The 19,254-nt window shown below is 55.6% G+C and overlaps 7 protein-coding genes across 7 annotated transcripts; 3 read left to right on the top strand and 4 right to left on the bottom strand.

The window, feature by feature from the left end:
- Positions 1 to 198: 198 nt before the first annotated feature.
- On the top strand, positions 199 to 398 carry CCM_07515 (uncharacterized protein; the record flags this gene model as incomplete). Its single annotated transcript, XM_006672656.1, has 2 exons — positions 199 to 246; positions 294 to 398. 2 exons carry the CDS (start codon positions 199 to 201, stop codon positions 396 to 398), a joined length of 153 nt encoding a protein of 50 aa, XP_006672719.1.
- Positions 399 to 1,860: 1,462 nt separating this feature from the next.
- On the top strand, positions 1,861 to 4,322 carry CCM_07514 (ser/Thr protein phosphatase family; the record flags this gene model as incomplete). Its single annotated transcript, XM_006672655.1, has 5 exons — positions 1,861 to 2,328; positions 2,412 to 3,694; positions 3,757 to 4,053; positions 4,110 to 4,198; positions 4,252 to 4,322. 5 exons carry the CDS (start codon positions 1,861 to 1,863, stop codon positions 4,320 to 4,322), a joined length of 2,208 nt encoding a protein of 735 aa, XP_006672718.1.
- Positions 4,323 to 4,632: 310 nt separating this feature from the next.
- CCM_07513 (DUF453 domain protein) lies at positions 4,633 to 5,850 on the bottom strand (the record flags this gene model as incomplete). The annotated part of the gene is made up of 1 exon (XM_006672654.1): positions 4,633 to 5,850. One exon carries the CDS (start codon positions 5,848 to 5,850, stop codon positions 4,633 to 4,635), a length of 1,218 nt encoding a protein of 405 aa, XP_006672717.1.
- Positions 5,851 to 6,218: 368 nt separating this feature from the next.
- CCM_07512 (AIG2 family protein) lies at positions 6,219 to 6,818 on the bottom strand (the record flags this gene model as incomplete). Its single annotated transcript, XM_006672653.1, has 1 exon — positions 6,219 to 6,818. One exon carries the CDS (start codon positions 6,816 to 6,818, stop codon positions 6,219 to 6,221), a length of 600 nt encoding a protein of 199 aa, XP_006672716.1.
- An 831-nt stretch (positions 6,819 to 7,649) lies between these two features.
- CCM_07511 (MAPKK kinase) lies at positions 7,650 to 10,411 on the bottom strand (the record flags this gene model as incomplete). Its single annotated transcript, XM_006672652.1, has 2 exons — positions 7,650 to 9,953; positions 10,004 to 10,411. The coding sequence occupies 2 exons, from the start codon at positions 10,409 to 10,411 to the stop codon at positions 7,650 to 7,652; spliced, it is 2,712 nt and encodes a 903-aa protein (XP_006672715.1).
- A 5,713-nt stretch (positions 10,412 to 16,124) lies between these two features.
- CCM_07510 (uncharacterized protein) lies at positions 16,125 to 17,357 on the top strand (the record flags this gene model as incomplete). Its single annotated transcript, XM_006672651.1, has 4 exons — positions 16,125 to 16,187; positions 16,281 to 16,466; positions 16,630 to 17,160; positions 17,220 to 17,357. The coding sequence occupies 4 exons, from the start codon at positions 16,125 to 16,127 to the stop codon at positions 17,355 to 17,357; spliced, it is 918 nt and encodes a 305-aa protein (XP_006672714.1).
- Positions 17,358 to 17,856: 499 nt separating this feature from the next.
- CCM_07509 (uncharacterized protein) lies at positions 17,857 to 18,709 on the bottom strand (the record flags this gene model as incomplete). The annotated part of the gene is made up of 2 exons (XM_006672650.1): positions 17,857 to 18,363; positions 18,515 to 18,709. 2 exons carry the CDS (start codon positions 18,707 to 18,709, stop codon positions 17,857 to 17,859), a joined length of 702 nt encoding a protein of 233 aa, XP_006672713.1.
- Between the last annotated feature and the right edge of the window lie 545 nt (positions 18,710 to 19,254).

Genomic DNA, 19,254 nt, shown 5'->3' with positions numbered 1-19,254 from the left:
AGGGGTTACAGTTGCTTGCAGATGCCGGCGAAAGGAAGGGATGGAAATGCCAGACAAAAAGTCTCCTTTCAAACTGCATCACGTATTGATTTGGCATCGTAACTTTGAGGTTTGGACAATATAATTAATTATTCTTGATGGCGGCACCGAGTATCGCCTCAGCCATGTAAGCGCCGAGTGGCGGCAGTCGGACTATACATGTTACACGAGGGATTCATCTTTGGGCAGCTGATAGAAAAGGCACAAGTACGTTTTTTTCATGCCACTGCAGTTGCCCAGTTACACCTTGATAGATGGCATCTATCGTAGCCTCGACAGGAGAAGACCGCCAGACAGCCCTGAATCCCGCCAAGCGCAGCAAAAACACCTACACGGACCATGTAGAGAGAATGATGTAAATAGGACCTCATAGCTGCCTTAATCTGACGCCCAAGCATGACCCCAACCGACCAAGGACCGCGTAGGACTTGATTGGCATGGTCTTCGCTACACTTGCCTCGCGGGCGGGAAGGAGCTTTGCTCATGGCCATGCCAACACTGAACAGTATTGTTCCTGACCATTCAGTCAGTAGTTTCCTTCCTCACTTGAGGGCTCTTGCAGTAAATAAACAAGTATTTAACTCGCCAGATGAGTTTCTCTGAGGGTCCGCCAGCTTTCCATCCTTCAATCACTTCGCTGTAGCCTTGGTAGATGGCCGCGGTCTTGTTTTTTACATTCTTCTTGAATATTCCGTATCGAGCCATCAGTTTTCGATTCATCCACTCGAACGAGCCTTGTCGACCGGGATATGTTCTCAGAAAAGGCCAGCCGATGCCGCGACCAGAGACAAAGCTCCTGTCATCAACATCTAGGGCCGCTAATCATCATTGAAAAGGTATGGACTTGTGACGATCCGCTGATCTCCTGTGAAGAGAAAAGCTATGCCTAGTCAAACCTCCCCAGTGGGACGGTTGGCAATGAAGGAATAGATACTACATCTGAGTTGTGAAAGCGGGGAGCATTTCGGGATTCTTTTTTCCCTTCGGGGGTTCCTTTCTTATATCCGCACCATCGCAGCCTTTGGCTGACAATAGGAACTCTATTGTCTTGTTTAGGTTCGGTTTTTCCCACTTGATGACACCTCGATTCGGCTCGGTGACGCTTCGATATACGCCGCGGACGGGTCGATGGGGGTATATCAGGCTGTTGCTGTTACATAATACTTAGGTGCAAGGGACAAATGAAAGTATATCTGACATAACTGGCCACTTGTTCATCTGTGTGACTCTTGTTAGGGGCATATACTGGCTCAGTGTCCACTTGGGTCGCGCCAGCTACATGATGGGTCCAACTCTTTACAGATATTTCAGCAGCAGGCTTGTAATAGCCTCAATTTCGTGCCTGGCGCGCTTGTTAGCGCGCTGATTCCTTGCTAGAAACCAGGTTATTGTAGTGCGAAGTTGTGGCCACGCTCGCCCTGTTAAATCTTGGGTCCGAGCTACTAGGGGTACGTTGCTATGGCAGGCAAGACGTCACTCTGGCGAACCACCAGGAACTGTCCACGTTTCACCTAGTTCCCTGGTTTGGTTTCTGGCCTAGCGGTCTCGTCGAACTTCTGTACGTTTCCTTCAGCCGCACCCGCCGCACAGGCACGCCGCGATCGACGCGGACTGGCCTCTTGGCCTTCCACATGGGGCAATACGGCCAAGACAACTTGTTCCCGCTCTGCTTCGTGGCGTTTGTTCTAGTGCTCGTTGCCTCGTCGTTTGGGGGCTATGAGGAACCCCCCCCCCACAAGGCGCTCAGCTCTGTTTCCGTTGACCCGTCTCGGCGCTGCGTCTTCGCGGACAAGGGAGCCTCTAGGAGGGCGCAATGCAACCATGTGTTGGCACCGCGGTGGAGACTACTCTATGCAATTCTGCGTCTTCAACGCCAACGCCAGGCTTTCGGTCTCTGGATTCGTCCAGATACACGTGCCACACCCCGGTGTGGCACGTCTAAGACAGAGCCAGGCTTGTTCTATCGGCGAGGCCCTAACTAGCGAATCTCTTTATAACAACGGTCAAGCTGCCCCCTGGCAAGTCTCTGGGCCCTTTGCCGACCATACTATCGGAAAGGAAAACGTCGGACAGAAAATGAAGTCTACTTGCTTCCTCAACGGGCTAATTGCCGCCGTCATTGGCCCCAGCCTGATTGCCGCCTGCGGCCATGACCAAGACAGCTGCTACGGCCCCCAAAACAATGTCGAGTATGTCCGCCAGGTCAAGCGCATGCAGCCGGGTGCGCCCAATGCGACCTACGGACCCAAGGGGCCTCTTGAATGGGGTCAGATCAACTTCATGCACACGGTATAACCAACCCACCCCCTTGATCGCTCTCCCACACCTTGAACCATGAGTGAACCTAGATCAAGGCAGCTGACACGCAACAGACGGACACGCACGGCTGGCTCGAGGGCCACCTCAAGCAGCCCAACTACGGCGCTGACTGGGGCGACTTTGTCACCTTTACCCGGCGCATGAAGCAGACGGCCGGCAACATGGGCGTGGACCTGCTGCTCGTCGACACGGGTGACCTGCACGACGGCACGGGCCTGTCCGACGCCACGCCGGAGGACGGCGTGCTGTCCATGCCCATCTTTGACGAGGTCGCCTTTGACCTGCTGACAATTGGCAACCACGAGCTGTACGTGAGCGAGGTGGCGTACCAAATGTTCAATACCTGGGCCCGGAAATGGGGCGACCGATACGTCACGTCCAACGTGCAGATCCGCAACCCGGCCACGGGCGCGTTCGAGTACGTCGGCGCCACGCACCGCTACTTCACCACGGACAAGGGCCTGCGCGTCATGGCCTTTGGCGTGCTCTTTGACTTTACCGGCAACTCCAATGCCTCGCGCGTCATCAAGGCCGCCGACATGGTCAAGGAGGCCTGGTTCGCCGACGCGCTGCACACGACGCAGCCCGTCGACCTGTTTGTGCTCTTTGGGCACAATGCCGTCAGCCCGCGCGACAAGGGAAGCACCTTGAAGACGGTGTGGGACGCCATCCGCGCCGTGCACCCGACGACGCCCGTCTCCCTGTTTGGCGGCCACAGCCACATCCGCGACTTTGCCGTCTACGACGAGACGTCGGTCGGCATCGAGGCCGGCCGCTACTGCGAGACGATTGGCTGGGTGGCCATGACGGGCTTTGACGCGCGCAACAGCGGCTACAAGGGTATTGCTAACCCGCGCGGTGTGCCCAACCCCGCGCGCCCGGCCAAGACGAACGCGACGTCGCCGTTCCGCTACGCGCGGAGGTACCTCGACTGGAACCGCAACACGTTCATCTACCACTCGCACCAGCAGCCGGGGACCTACGATTACCACTCGGGCAGCCGCGTGACCGGGCTGATCACGGCCGCGCGCGAGAAGCTCCGCCTCGGCGACGTGTACGGCTGCGCGCCGCAGTCGTGGTGCATGGAGTGCGCGCCGTTTGACAGCCCGCAGAACCTGTTCCCGGGCGTCATCGTGCCGGCCGTTTCCAAGATTGTCGTGCAGCCGGCGCGCGCGGACAAGGCGCGCATCATCCTGGGCAACACGGGCAGCGTGCGCTACGACGTGCCCAAGGGCCCGTTTACGTACGACGACAACTTCATCGTGTCCCCGTTCCGCGACGTCTTTCGGTACCTCAAGGACGTGCCGTATGACAAGGCGCAGAAGCTGATTAGGCAGTATGTTGAGATGGGATTCTTCAAGGAGAGGGGGGCAATTTGCTAACCATACTATCGTGTAGGCTCAACAATGGCCGCGCCGACAAGCGCAGCACCCTCGTCTCCATGGCCGTCCCCCAGGACGCATGCACCAACCCGACCGCGGGCCACCTCGGACGCCGCGAGCAGCACGGGGGGCCCGTCCGCCGGCAAGAGGTCGTCACGCCCGGCTACGTCACCAAGGACGACTGGGGCACCGACGGCGACGACACCAACCACACGGCGGTGCCGTTTATGCGCAACCCGGGCTACTATGAGGCGCGCGCCGGCTTCCCGGCCGAGGGCAGCCCCGAGGTTGTCGACGTGGTGTTTTACGACTTGTGCGTGCAGTATCCGTGCTGTTTGTGTGAAAAGCAAATACTGATGAAAAGTGTAGTATCGAAAAGTACATTTTGCAGTACCTTGGCAGCGGATTCAACGCTAGCTTGGTCGACTGCTACATTGACTGCAACTTTACGTCGCAAGGTAAGTCGTGAATGGGAAGTCGTGAATGGGGAGCGAGTGCTGACTTGTGACAGACTTTTTGCTGCCGTATGCCAAGGCCGTCTGGCAGGATAATATCAATGACTGCCCGATTGATGGCATCTAGAGCTACTTGTATATATGATGAGGGATGATGACATGTTGACAAACGGGTGAGGTTTAGCGAGGTGTTGAGGCGCGAATATCGGTGTGTGGTTGACCATCAGGTAGACTTGAAAAGTACATATATTTGCATGTTGATTGACGGTGCTTTGCGTGAATGACTGCTTCTGTCCACCATACAGCACAATGACCAAGTTTACAAGGAAAAAGAACTCGAAGGTTGAAATCTACCTCTTTCCATGGTGTTGGTAGATGTCGACAACCCAGAGTATCTACCTATATATACTACAAGCTCCATCTAGGAAACACCCCATCTAGTAGAAAACATCGCCCTTCATCAACACCCTCGCCGTGCGGAGCAACTTTGCCGCTCGAATCTCCCCATCCACAATCGTCGTGCCCACGTCCACCAACCCGCTCGGATGCGCAATGCGCACCGTCTCGGCGTGCTCTGGCCGTCCGGCATCCCTCATCATGCGCCACGGCAGCGTGCCCTCGATGCGCGCCGCCGCGCCCAGACACAGCGCCAGCGTCAGCGGCACCGCCTTGTGCGCCTGGCCCATGCTCATGGCCTGGCAGCGCAGGTCCGCCGCCGCCGCCGCGTCCTCTGCTGCCGGGAACACGAGCACAATCTTGGGCACGCTCTCCGTGTCCGGGTCCATGCCCATCAGCGCCGCGCCCTGCCGCCGGAGCGCCTCCAGGCGCGCCTTGAGCGGCGCGTCGGCCTCAATAGCGGCGGGCGCCACGGGCGCGTCCAGGCCGACCGACGCGCCCGCCACAAAGACGCCCGGGTTCCCGACGTCGACGAGGGACGCGCGCACAGCAGCACAGCCGCGGCCGTCGTCGTCAGGCAGCAGCAGGGTGTCGACGGCGCGGCCGGTAGGCAGCGCGCGGCCCGTCTTGGCACCGGCCGGGTCGAGGAAGCGCATCGTGACGGGCGAGTGGGCGCCGGGCACGCCGTCCATGACGTAGTCGCCGGCCGGGCAGTACGCGCCGCCGCCGTCGACGCAAAACGTCGACTCGACGACCTTGTCTGTGTTTGTGTTGAGCAGGCGCACGGTGGCCCAGCGGGTGCCGTCGGCCGCCGTCGTCACCAGCGACGCCTTGGCCGCGGCCGACACGTAGCCCATGTCCCAGGCCGCGGGGCCGACGATGCTCGACATGTTGCCGCAGTTGCCGGCCATGTCGACGGCGCCGTCGCGGATGCCAATCTGCACAAACGTGTACGCGACGTCGCAGGTGGTGGTGGTTTCGGACAGCACCACGAGCTTGGACGTGGAGCTCACGCCGGACCCCATGCCGTCGAGCTGCCGCGCGTGGTGCGCGTCCGGAGAGCCCATGACGGCCGGCAGGATGAGCGGCCAGCGCCCGGCCGGAGGCAGGTCGGCGGCGCGCAGCACCAGACCGTTGGAGGTGCCGCCGCGGACGAACCACGCGGGGACGCTGCGCAGACCAGTGTGCACGGCGCGGCGCGTGGTGGCGGGTGCGCGCAGGCGCCGGAGAAGCGTGGTGGGTGGTGGTGGTGGGCGCATGGTGGCCCTGGGTTTGTGGGTGTGCAAGTTGGTGAAGTCGTCGGGGGGCGCGGGCGGGAAGAGACGGGGGGCGCGTTCTCGGCCGGGTCGGGTCTCACATGTCCGAGATTCGGCGTTGCGGGAGCAAGTTCAGACGGACGTATCTATCATTCAGCAACACAAAATTGAAATACGCGGTTTTTTGTTTATACTTTTCTTGAGTCTAAAAAATGCAAAGCAAAAGCAGAGAAGCTAAAAAAAAAAAAAAAAAAAAAGGACACAACTGAGCGGCGTCCATCCACCAATTTTCCCTGCCCTATAGCCGCTTCAGCCGCCAACGTTTGATCATGCCAAGTCGCCGCCTGCTTGCGTCTACAAGAGCCAAAGACCTATGTCCCAAGCGCAGCCGCCGTCGTCTTCCACCACTTGCGCATGACCCTGTCGGCATACCCCTCGTCCATGCCCCAATTCTGGACGGCGTCGTCGATGCCCCTCTCCATCCTGCGCACGTACTCGTCGCGCGGCACGCCGGGCCCCGTCCGCTTGTCGTCGACGTACACGAGCGCCTGGACCTCCTGGCCGGCGGCTCCGGGGAGGGGCTTGCCGTCGGCGTCGCGCACCCAGCGCAGCGTGCGGTGCACCTTGCCGTACGCGCCCGAGGCGACGCCCTCGAACCCGTCGAGCCGGGCCTCGTCGCGCGGCGGCAGCAGGTAGAGCAGCCCGTAGACGCCGCCGCCGCCGTCGTCGGTGCTGGTGGAAGCTGGCGGCAGGACGTTGGCGTAACCCCGCTCGTTGATGTGCCAGCGCCAGCCGGGCAGGAAGCCCAGGCCAATGGCCGTGGCAAACGGGCAGCGGTCGAGCATCTGCGCCGTCGAGAGGTTGCTGCCGTAGGCAAAGTAGAGGATCTCCTCGCGGTCCTCTTCGATAATCGTCACGTTGCTGCCCTGCGAGTCCAGGCTGTCCTGCGAGTCCATCCCGGTCTCTGCCATCCTTGAAGACTCGGACGTCTCTCTTTTATTTCTTGTGCAATTGTCTGTCTTTTTTGGGAAAGTGGTGTTGTAAGGGATGATAAAGAAGTGGTGACACAGCTGGGGAAAAAAAGATGAGCGAGGTTGTTGATCTGTTCAACGCCCACAAATGTAAACCATGGTTGGGCGAACCAACGTCAGACAAAGAACGCGACCCCGCATTCACACGCTACGCCGTGTTTTTATAATTGATCCTTCTGTTAGCTGGTCCTCCTCGTCTCTCTGTCTTTTCTGGGGGGTCAGTGAGACCTCCTTGTCCACTTGACTGGTCATTTCGGTGCTGCCTTGCCTGACAAGACATCTCACGGCCAGTTTCTGCGGCCCGTCGATTTAGGCAGCAGACGCGGGCGGATATCGACCCGCCACACCCTCTGTGCAGGTGACAAACTAGAAGCCAGTCAGTCGAGTTTGGTTTGTTTCTTGTCACCTGGTAAATCAAAGTGTAAAAAGTCGTCATCGCTTGCCGTCAAATGGCACGCCAATCCGCCTTTTGGGTGGCTGTACGTAGAGGCCTCACACATGCAACAAGGTATCGCGCATCAGAGTCACATCTATTCGTGTCATTCGTATTGCCTCCAACTCTAAATTAAATACAGTTCGACGCCGTAGCTGCCTTCGTTTCATATGCAAGAAATGCTCTTCATAATCACTCTAGCCAACTGCTCGGCCAGTGACCACCTCATCTAATCATGTGCAAGAAATGTCTCCCCGCATGCTTCCCCTCCCCCGGCAAGACGTGTGGCGACCAAGTCCAGCCCAGTGCCAAGTCGTCGTAAGCGCCTATTAAACACATCACGTAATGGGGCTGAGAAACGGGCTCAGCATCAACTCATCCGCACTTGGGCGCAGATCGTGATCCAGCTCAAACGTTTGGTTCAGAAACTGCTTCGCCTCGGCGCTGGCGTTTTCCGGAATCGTCGGCGACGCCTTGCCGCCGCCAATCTTGAAAATAGCCTGCAGCTGACTGCAGTCGGGGAACGGGTGCGTGCCCGTCATCATCTCCACCACCAAGCAGCCCAGCGACCAAATGTCTGCCTTGCGCGTGTACGACGTTTGCTTCACCACTTCCGGCGCCATCCAAAAGACCGAGCCTTGTAGCGACGGCCTGTGCTTGGCGTTCTTAGCGCCACCCAACAGGTTCGAGGCCTCGAGCTTTTTGGAGATGCCAAAGTCGGAAATCTTAATGGTGCCCTTGTTGTCCACCAGGATGTTGGCCCCCTTGATATCGCGGTGAATAATGTCACGCGCGTGGAGATACGACAGACCAGTCAAGATCTGTCGCACAAAGCTGCGTACCAGCGGCTCGCCAAGCGCACCATACGAGTTGAGCATGGTCTGCACCGAACCACCAGCAACGTACTCGAGGAAAATATTGAGGTTGCTGTCTGTCGAGCTGCAGCCCAGATACTGCACAATGTTGGGGTGTCTGAGCTCCCGCAACAGTCCAATTTCTCGCTTCAGCGCGTCAATCATACTCTGCTTGCGCGAGTCGCTAGCGCTCAGCGTCCCCGAAGGAGTCTCGACTTGCTTGACAGCGAGAAGCTCACCAGTAACAGCGTGCAGCGCAAGGTATACGGAGCCGAATGAGCCCTGGCCGATCAAAGCTCCCTTCATCCACTTGTTATCATCCCAGGAATCACCGTCCAAGAAACTCTGCAGCTCTTCGTCGTCATCCTCACCGTCATTGGTGAGCGCCTGCTTGAGGTCGTGCAGCGGCGCCGAACCGGTAGAGCCTTCACCGTCAAAGTAGCTCATGACCCCGGCCAGTGTAAGGCTACCAGCAGCTGTATCCGAGGTGCTCTCCGTGAAGGAGACGTACGACTTGCGGTCAGGCTCCGAAGGCGTCTCTTCCTGGAGGGTATCGAGCATCGAGGATGAGATGGAGTCGCGGTGGTATAAGCTGCGAGCATCTCTGGTTCGGACTTTGGCAATGTGCGTGTTCCCATTCAGCCAAGAATCCGCAATCGTGGGCATGGGCGGCGCATCCTGAACGCTGGAAGCAAAGCTGACGCTACTCGCGACACTAAGACGGCTGTTGATCCTGCTCAGGCGCGTGGATCGGCGCATAGAAAGACGCGCAGTGCGATCAATCTCCTCACGAGGGTGGTCGGGGAAGTATGATGTGAGATCCGAGGCAATGAGTTCACTGGGGGGTCGTAGGCCGCCAAACTGACGCAGCGCAATGCTGCTCTTGCTCTGCGGCCGTGTTTCCGTCGTCGGCGAGGGTCTTTCCAGCTCGCGCATAGCAGCTCTATAGTATTCGTCGCGGTCACGGAAGAGGAGCGGAGATAGCGGCTGTTGTAGCTCTTCATCCCAATTCTCACCCAGCAGTTTCTGTACCTTGACCTGGCTGCGCTTGTCGACTGTCTCGAGTGCACGGGTATGCTTTTGCTGTTCTTCCTCCAAGGCAATTGCCGCAGCCCGCTGCAGCTCAGCTTCGCCAGGCTCTCCAGCAGGGACTCGGCGCAGAATTAAGCGATTGCGCTCGGGTCGGCGCTGGTCCTTGATGATTCGCCAGAGCTCGGTATCACCTAGGCGTCTGCATTCGCGGGGATCCGGGTCGAGACCGGTGAGAACCCAAAAACAGTAATTTCTTTCGTGATCTTCCCGTAGCGAAAACTTTCGGAGTGTGACACGCATAACGTCCTCGCAAGTATTACAGTCGGCAATCTTGACGACTTTGGTGACACCGCCAGTGGATATGACGCGGATAACGTCTTGACCTTGTGGGAGCGCAGCCATAAGAGAGCCATCCATGCTAGAGTTGTTTCTCGTATGGGCCGCTGGCATGCGACCGGATGCTTCACCCTCGGCGGGGGTGGGCAGCCTAGCAGAGGTGCTGGGTGTCGCATTGCTCATGTAGCCGGCCGGGAATCTTTGCTGTCTCGCGGAGCGCATTTCAGCCGATACGGGTGGGGAAGAAGACCTGTTGGAGCGGTCGATCTCGAGAGGTGGTGGTATGTCGATTTGTCTTGAGTATCGTCGATTCACGGGCGCAGAAATTGTGGTGTTGCTACTGTTACTGCGGAGGTTCAGAGGCCGCGGCGAGACACCTGGAGCAGAAATTGATATAGGTTCGAGGGCCGCAAATGAATCCTAAAGCAGTTAGTTGAAGAAGCTGATGAGGAGTACAAGAGAAAACGCACCCTGTTTCTCTTCTTTTGGTTGGCATATGCCCTTGTCCGTAGTTTCTTGATGCAGAGGAAGAGGCGGACGCGGTCGCCAACCTTTTCGATGCCCATTTCCTTGAGGACATCCTTGTCCATTTCCAAGAGGTTCTGGCCATTGATGTTGTTCTTGCGGAAAAGCTTTTCGTACTCGCTGCACTTGACGCTGACGAGGTAGTCGCAGACGCGGTCCTCGTCCCAGTTCTTGACTGAGTCGGGGCCATCCGTCTCGGAAAACTCGGACTCGGTCGGGCTGGCGAAGGTTTGAGGCGGGTTGGCGATGTTAGGGATGCGGCGGGCGGTGGGCAAGCCGGACTGTATCGTGTTGGCAGCCAGACCAGCTGTGCTGATGGACGAGCCAGAGAATGGCGGCTTGGTGGCCAACATGGTGGCGTTGGAATACCGGTTCCCGGGTGTGTATAACAAAGTGTTTTGTTGATTTGAGAGCGATCAAGTCGATTGTCGGAAACGTGGGATCTCGGGTTGGCTCCTTTAAAGAGAAGGTGTCGAGTCGAGACTCTGAATTAATCGTCGAAGGCGGCTCGGCAGCACGATGTTGGACGGGCGGGTGCGGGCGTCGGGACAGAGGCAAAGTGGCGTCGAAGGTTGAAGAAATAAGAACTAAAATGAAGAAGACACAAATGCGAAAGAAACTGAAGAACGAAACGACAATTCGATTAGAGTCCCCCGCCGAGCAAAGAAAAAAAAGGTGTTGGAGAGATGAAGAAACAGGTAGAAGTAAAGTAATGCGTGCGCCGGTGATGAGGCAGGGGAGGGGAGGGTTGATGAGGCGTAGGCGTGAGACGTGTTTCCAAGCGTGGCCACCTCGTTAGGGGTGCAGGTGTGTGCAGCAACGCTGAGTGGCTGGTGAAGGAGCTGCGAGCTGCGAGTCCCCTGGCGCGGGACGGTTGGACGGGGGCTGATTATGGTGGCACCGCGCTCGCCGGCCAAGTGGCGTTGACGGTTTGTGCACGGAACTTTCTTTAGCACCGACCCGCTGCAGAGGATGATAAGAAAAAGAGGACGGGAAACGAAGGAAAAAAAAATTCGGCGCAGCAAGCTGATGGATGGCAGGCTGCAGTGCACTTGTTGCAGTAAGCGCCCGCAGGTTGTGTGCTGAGACAAGGATGCAGATGTGATGACGGGAACCAGCGTTTTTTTCTGATGGCGGGCCAAAAATAAAACCGGCCGGATTCGACAGTACGATTGGCCCCCAAGGTCCCCTGTAATTTTTTCCCAGACAACCCCCGTTCGCTTTGAGCCTCGTTTATTTAATTGCAAAGGACAGCAGGGGGGAGAAAGGGCCGTTATGGAACGGGATGCGGGGGATAAAAGTGGTGTTATATGTAAACACACGCAACCCTCTTCTTTGTCTGGCAGGAGACAAGAGTTCTTGACACACCGGTAACCTACCTGAGAATATGCAAAGGGCCTTGGGGTTTGCGCCAAGGTCAATGCGACCAGCCTTGCTGTTCGCTTTTTTTTCTGCTGGCTGACAGGGCGTGGCAAGGGCCATGGCGCGGACAACCGGCCAACATGAAACGCTACCTATGCTCGGCGTGGCTCTTTTGATGTCGATAGCCAGTCAATAGGTAACGCAACAATGCCTTGTTTTTTTTTTTTTTGGTCCGATTCATTCAACATATGTTGGCTCTAGCACATTTCTCTTGTGCCGAGGCCACCACCCACCGTGACAGCTCTATGCACTTGGTTGCGCATGCAGGCTGTGCTGGTTGAAACACTCTATTCCATTCCGGCCCGCAACACGGGGGGGTTCTGGCTCTGGCTCTCCTCATCGCAGCACGCGGCCCGGCCTACCGTCTCAACATTCGTTTTCTTTCTATGTGTTTTTTTTTTTTGGTTTTCTTGCTCGCCAGGAAAAAATATTACCAAATTTCGAAACAAACATAACTACCGAGTACGCTGCATGTCTATCAGCTTGGGCTTGTTTGCCTCGCCTCAGGATAGCCTTGTTTCATCCCCCTCTAGGCTTACAGCGGATCAGCCTCCGAGGCATAACTGCTTTGCTGCTTGTACTTGGCAAACTCTCTCACGGCCGTGCTCAAGGCCGACGCCGTTGGCTTGGGAAACCGGGCGGCGGGGAAGTTGATGGACTTTGACTGCAGCCAGCTAGTCCACGTACGATTCGAATCAACCCCATCAACTACGAGCCGCCCCACGCTTTGTCCGTACGAAGGTCATGGCATCATCAGAACGAGTCGGCCTCACGTAACTATTGGTATGTAGAAGCTATAACGGGACCTCTCCCAAAACGGCTATCCCGCTTCCCTTGTCCTCGTTATTGGCTCATCTATAGACTCTGGCAGCATTGTCATGCCGTCCCCGTTGCCGTATTCCTCCTTAATGCCCTAGTTACCGCCGTGACCCCCCCTGTCCCATCGTCACACAATCCCGGCCGGTGATAGGCCCGGCGCCACAAGAGATGAAACCGACCATGTTTCGCCTGACCAGGGCCAGCGCGCACTCAGCTCTCGCTCTATCCCAATCGGCCACCCATACGCCCGCTTATCGGTTTACGATGTCGCTGTCCCAACCGGCCGGGCCCAGGTTGCTTATTTTCTCTCCCATGCTTTTGCCCTCGTGATTACGTATGTGTCGTTCAGGCAAACGCATCCCTGTCCTAAAAAGGGAACAGATTGCCTGCTTCTCCGGAACCTGTGGCTGGTTCTGTTTGAGCTTCTGCATCTGTGCGAGAAACAAAGTTTCTTGCCACACCTCGCGGAGTTGCGGTGCAACTTGAATTTGGACATATCTTGTCTAACTAGTTAACTGGGTGTAACTAGTTACGTCGTGATCCTTTCTTTCTGCTCCTTTACTGAGTAATTTTTCGAGCTCCAACAGTGACTCTCTTCTCATATCATGCATTCCCATCTTTACAGGCCCGCCGCATTTAGCAAGAGTCAAGACTAATAATACGCATTCAACCACGGAAGTCGCCAAGTCGTAGTGTATCGACTCGGATATTTCGAAGCCTGTCCGCATCATCCCCTCGACTTACACGCGCAACTCTTTGCTTGTCCCACGTGGATGTCTCGCATTGTTCCGTTTCAGGCCAAGAAAAACACAGCCTGCCAAGCCTCATCGTGTCCTTTACAGAAACCTTATTTTCTTTCCGCCCGATGCGCCCCCAGAAGACATCAGCTTGCGCCTTCTTCATGGTCTCGTCGATGAGAGTTCATTTGCTGCATTACTTGCTCTAGCCCGATCAGACCTTTTACTATTAATAAGGTAGTTCTCAGAAATCCGACAGACCCAACCGGCCGGTGGTTGCCGAGGGGGACAAGGCGTATGGCGTGGTGGGGCACAGCACAGTTGAAACGGCGCTGCATAACCTCTGACTTGTACTACCGTGATGACGGCTGCGCTGTATTTTTTTTTTTCATTGTTGCCATGCCGATCATGGGAGACTTCTTTATGCGCTGGACACCATCCGGCCTTTTGCGCATATGAGTACGCGCAGCCGAGCACTACGGCGCTACCCGTCCAACGCTGTTTCACCACCACTACCTACCGAGGTGCTCTAGCACGACAAAGGGCGCATATGCAGAAATCACGCCTCGGAAACTCTCTCTGACATGTGAAAAATATGCATGCGTCGTCGTTGCTATGTTTATGGCTCATGGAGGACGACAAAGCCTCACTCGCTCGCGGCTCTTGTAAGGATGTCGTAGACCTTGAAGAATCAAGGGACCATTTGCACGATCCAAGGCAGTAATCCATATAAAATGAAAAACTAATAATAAGAGGAAGATGAGACGAAAATGATGGAGACAGAAGCATCAAGAAGATAAGGCAATGAGCAATCTCCGCATTTATCGATATCAGTATGTGTATGCAATAGTTGATACATATCGGAATGGCAGTCTTCAAGCGCTCCAGGGTAACCCACGTGCACCTTGCATCGACAAACGTGTGTGTGGAAGAAAGTTGCCAAAAGGTCTGTATGTACTTGTACTATTTGCTTTTTTACTTGAGCGCGCCACCGCTAGTTAGCAAATATCGAGGTCTGTCATCTCACAGCATCCTCGCCCCTCCGGTTGTGCCTAAAAGCAGAACCTAGAGTCACCAGCATCTACAGGTTACCAAGAGACGAGAACGAGGTCAACCCTCGAGTCAACCCCGCAGAACATGTTCTTTGCAGTAGATATGCAGCTGCAATCAACAGGGCCTGCACAACCGTCCCTAGTGGTTTCTCTTGGCCATGTAGAGAGAGACGGGTGATGACGTAGGGACATCGCCCGCAATCAATCTCGAGACATGCTCCATCTGTCCGCATCGTGTTGCACCGCACAACTGCATATAAGCCTTATCTTGCAGAACGCCGCAAAGAAGATGTGGACCTGATGAGAGCGAGAAAAGAGAGCCAGCGCATTAGAGATGTTTCCTTTTTTCCTCCCCGCTTTCAAAAAGGAAGCAGCACTATGGCAGGTGGCTTTTCAGCTTGTAGAAACGATGATGGAACAAACGGAACCTTTCGATCTTTCTCGGGCCGTCGGTATTATTAGTGGATTCAGACGGCCCCGCCACAAGGCCTGCAGCAGCGTCGGCCCCTCCAGTGACCTTAGCCAGCTCGACAGATGAAAAGGTTTCTTTTTTTATTGATTTCTTTTCCTCCTTTTCCTTCGGCAATTGTCCTGGAATGGGAATTTCCCGTCCCTTTTTTTTCTTGGCTTGAGCGATTTATGCAAGCTGGTCGCGTGCGCATACTCGCGAGGCTCGAGTAAAAGTCGATGTCGACATTCCATCTGATGCACGGCGCGCGGCTGCCGCTGGTGCCGCCTATCGAGTTTCTTGGACGGTGGGACAAGGCTCCTTTTCGGTTCTTTTCCTTGCTCGAGCTAGAAAGTGACGAGTACATACTATAGGTACCTAGATACCTAGGTCCTCGTGTAGTCACTACATGCAATGGGGAGCAAGGCTAGATACATACCAGCCGACCAACCCTCCAGCAAGAATAGCGTCCTGTGGCTTGCATGCGCCAGCACAGCAATACGCGGAGATATTTTTGGTACGTGTTACTCTCCACGGCCTTTTCCATGCTATGAATTCGCATGTTTCTTGTTTTCCAAAGATATATTTGCGACGGCGACCGCCCGAGGTGGCCAACCTTTTAAAAAAAACTTACTTGAGCTGGAGCCTCGGCCCCCTGCTCAGCCTATCCAGAGCCGCCTCAACCCTCCCACCCAAACCACCCAGCAAGCCATCGGAAGGCCGCGAGCCACAATGCGATATGTCACTAGGTCCTTTTCTTCCCGCTTTTAACCAGGTATATACCTAGGGATTTTCATGGTATCGCCGGGTTCCCTTTCTTCCTTTATTTTGGGTCAAGATGCTACCCCCAATCATATGCACCCAGTTCCCCATGACGTCGTGGGATTGGGCGCCACATGGGGAGGGGGGAGTTCTGTGGCGGAGACCTAGGTACAGGTGTCTGCGCCTGCAGCGGGGAGTCCGTCGCTGCTTTGGAGGATAGTCTTTTTTTACGGATATTGTATTTTGTTCAATTGTGGTTATTCCTGTTTTAAGTTTACCAATTCGGAGACGTGGTGTGAAAATGAAAACATGGCTACGGACTGTCGGCCGGAAATCAATCATTCGGTTCCTCGCTGCCTGGGTCTAGACTAGCTAAGTTATAGATAGACAGCCGCCACAAAGCGAGTCAAGGATCGAACCCAAATCGCCCATCAATCAGCAACTCGTGGGAGAAAAATAGAGTTTTGGAAATACCGCACAGCCCAAATCGCCGACGAGCCGCATGGTAATATCTGCCAGGCACACCGGCTGCCGACCAGCCACACGCACCCGACTCTTAAAAGCGGCGCGCCGACGACGCGAAGACACGGCCATGCAGCGTCGACATCAGGTACTTTGAGACGTCCCCAAGCCATCACTGCCGACGTCCCGATCTTTTTATAAAAGCTCCCGTTATTTTCTCCCCTCGACCCGGGTTGTTGATACTTTTCTCTCCCTTCCCTTCTCCCCCGCTTTACTTTGTTTCTCGATTCTCCTTTGCCGACCCGAGAAACTTTTCTTCTTCAACTTGAACGCTGATAACATCGACGAACAAACATCACCAATAATGGCGCCCCGACCCATCTTTACTCTTACACACCCGCGAGCATGCTCGACGGCGTTCGAACGGGTATGTTTTTCATGTCTTGGATATCTTCGTAGAGCCTCGCGAGACACGCGACCAAACAAAACTCCAAACTCTTGGCTGACAATCCCTCGACAGGTCTTCATGACTCGTCGTGACATCCTCGAGTGCTCGCATGAACCCTTTGCCGATGCCTTTTACCTGGGCCCGGAGCTCATGAGCGATCGCTTCAAGGATGCGTCCGCCGACCGCGGCTCCCTGGGCATGTCCTGCTCCGACACCTACCAGACCGTGTTGGACAGCTTTGCCCAGATGCAATCTCAGGTTCGTCTTGTCCCTAGCAAAACCGCCTTCATGACTATCGACCTGCCCCCTCCGTCATCTTTTGAAGCTGTGATTTGTTCATCGTCCCACCCCCATCTACCTTGACACGTCTGGCCGCGTTGCTGCCACTTGACCACGGAACATGCGCTCACCTCTTCTCTAGGGAAGACGCCTCTTCATCAAGGACATGGCCTACTACCTCATGCAGCCCGGGAACAACCTCACCAGCATCGCGCCCTCCGTGAGCGCCCGTCCCGAGCTCGACAACCCGACTGTGCTGCCCCTCAACGTGCTCAGCAAGTTCCACTTCACCTTTCTCATCCGCCACCCGCGCCGCGCCATCCCCTCCTACTGGCGCTGCTGCCTCCCGCCGCTCAGCGACCGCAACGGCTTCCCCTACTTCCTCCCCAGCGAGGCCGGCTACGAGGAGCTCGTCCGCCTCTTTGACTTTTTGCTCGAGAGCGGCGTCACCGACAAGGAGCACCTCACCGTCCTCGACGCCGACGACCTGCTCGACAACCCCGAGGGCACGATTCGCATGTTTTGCGAGCGCACCGGCATCGACTACCACCCCAACATGCTTGAGTGGTCGGCCGAGGACGGCAGGATTGCCACCGAAAAGTTTGCCAAGTTTGATGGCTTCCACGATGACTGCCTTCGCACTACGCGCCTCGAGGGCAGATCCCATGCACAGGTAAGCTCTTCTTTCCGAACATGGAAGCAGCAGTCTTGTTTCTAACTATTTGTCTGCAGAAAATCTCAACAGTCGACTCTGAAGATGCCGAGTGGCTCAAGAAGTTTGGCCCTGACGCGCAAAAGATCATCCGCCAAACTGTCAATGACAACATTCCTTACTACGAGTATCTGAAGCAGTTCTGCATCAAGGCTTAGGCAGCCGCAAGCCGATACTACAAGAGTGGCGTTTTTTTCTTTTTGGCTCTGTCCTGGCTTGCTTTAATGACTTGAACGATTTGACCTTTGCCTCGTTTCGCAACACCCCATTTACATACAAGTTGGGAGTGTCCCTGCACTTTTGCCCCCTTCAGAGGGCGGGCTTACGCGGGAGGTTATGCATGGGACAAAGGAGGATATATTTCGGATTCCGATGCTCCTCTGGAACTGATTTGTGCTTATTATTACAATATTTCGTTTTTTTTTGCGCGCTGGTCCACCCAGCTGCGCACCATATTCTTTGTACATGCCCGCCCACCCCTGTCACTTCGTAGACGTCCATCTTACTACCCACAGGCCGTATTTCGTACTCCTGCCTCGAGTTGTCCCAGAAAACGTCGTAGTGCGAGTCTTAATGGGTCCACCTAATCTATTCGTACAATCGTCCATCGGATTTGACTTGCTCTCTACCTCGGTACAAAAACTTGCGCTGGTTGGTTCACGCAGCCGCTTCCGCCTCGGCTGGAAGGGCCGTCTCCGGAATGGGTTCAACCAACTCGGTGTGGGTGACATTATGCGTCCACTTCTTCGCGTACCCTGCATCCAGAATGCTGGCCCAGCTGACTGTAACCTCCACGAGTTTCTTGGGACCGGGTCCCGCAGCCACGACCTTGTTGCCAGGCCCAGTACCGCCCAGGACGGCTGCAATGTCTGCGATCGAGTTTGCTTTTTGTGCGTTGAGGGCCTTGCCGCGCTCAGCTTTGTTGCGCGTAAAAAGAGGTTCCGGCTCATTCCCGGCGGCACGCTTAGCGGCCGCTTTCTTTTCGTCTTCGGTATACTCAATCGGCTTTTTGTAGAGCAGGCTGTCGTCCCATGCCGTTTCGTGCAGGTGCTTGAGCTCGCGCAGCTTCTGGAATACCGTGCTGCCAATGCGGCCGGCGCCCTTGGGAAACGCAATCTTGGCCATCGGCGCCCAATAGTCCTTTCGCAGCTTGGCGGGTTTCGTCTTTTTGCCGTTGTAGGGCAATTGCTTTATGTCGTGCGATCCCTATGGCAAGCGCTTGCGTTAGCATCCTTGTTGTGTTGCGGTACGCCTCGATGGCACAAAGAACGCATGAGTGTGACATCCAGCGTTGCGGCAAGGTGTGCGTGTATACCTCCAGCGTAGCATTGAAGCTGTAAATTATTTGGTCGGTTCTGCGATGGGCAAACACCCAAATGTTCTCGCCATGGCCCTCAGGCCCCTGAAAGGCCATGGCATTTGGGGGCCTCTTTCCTCCATGCACTGAACGCAGGCATAGTCGCGCAATGTCTGGTAATTGGCTCGCGCGGGCCCTTTGTGTTGTGTTCATTGTTGAAGTCGCGTCCCTCAATCAACTCGGTCGACAGCTACTCAGGGATCCTCGCAAAATGGCAGAAAAGTCCAGAGCACAGACCTGTCATGTGACCCATGACACTGTGGTACAGTGCACCCAGCCCAGCGTATGTAATCAGGTGACGATAAGATAGCAGCCAGCGGAGGACAATGACAAGTTACAAGTGATCAATAACTGAAAGCTTGCACAAAGGAGGATACAATCGAATAATGTTTTGGTTTAATCAAGTCTACCCTGCTACGAAATATACCAAATGCTGGGTTGCAAGTATGACTACCTGACAAGTTTTCGGAACTTTTGCAGTACAAAGTCAAAGTACCTAACTCATCATCCAGTGAAGTTGCGACCCCTGCTGTAGCTACAGACCAGTAACACCCGTTAATACCATTACCCGTTGCATTTTAGCGCCCAACCACCCCACTAAAGAACCGGAAACTTCCAGTGACATCACACTGGTGCTACCCGCTTCTCGACGCTTCCAGGTAACTTCCAGGCTGTTGGAGGGGTTACTGGTCAGGCCA

This window comes from Cordyceps militaris (assembly GCF_000225605.1).
Source record: "Cordyceps militaris CM01 unplaced genomic scaffold CCM_S00006, whole genome shotgun sequence".
Lineage (NCBI taxonomy): Eukaryota > Fungi > Ascomycota > Sordariomycetes > Hypocreales > Cordycipitaceae > Cordyceps > Cordyceps militaris.
The sequence above is the reverse complement of the archived record's forward strand: the minus strand, read 5'-3'. Positions and strand labels throughout refer to the sequence as shown.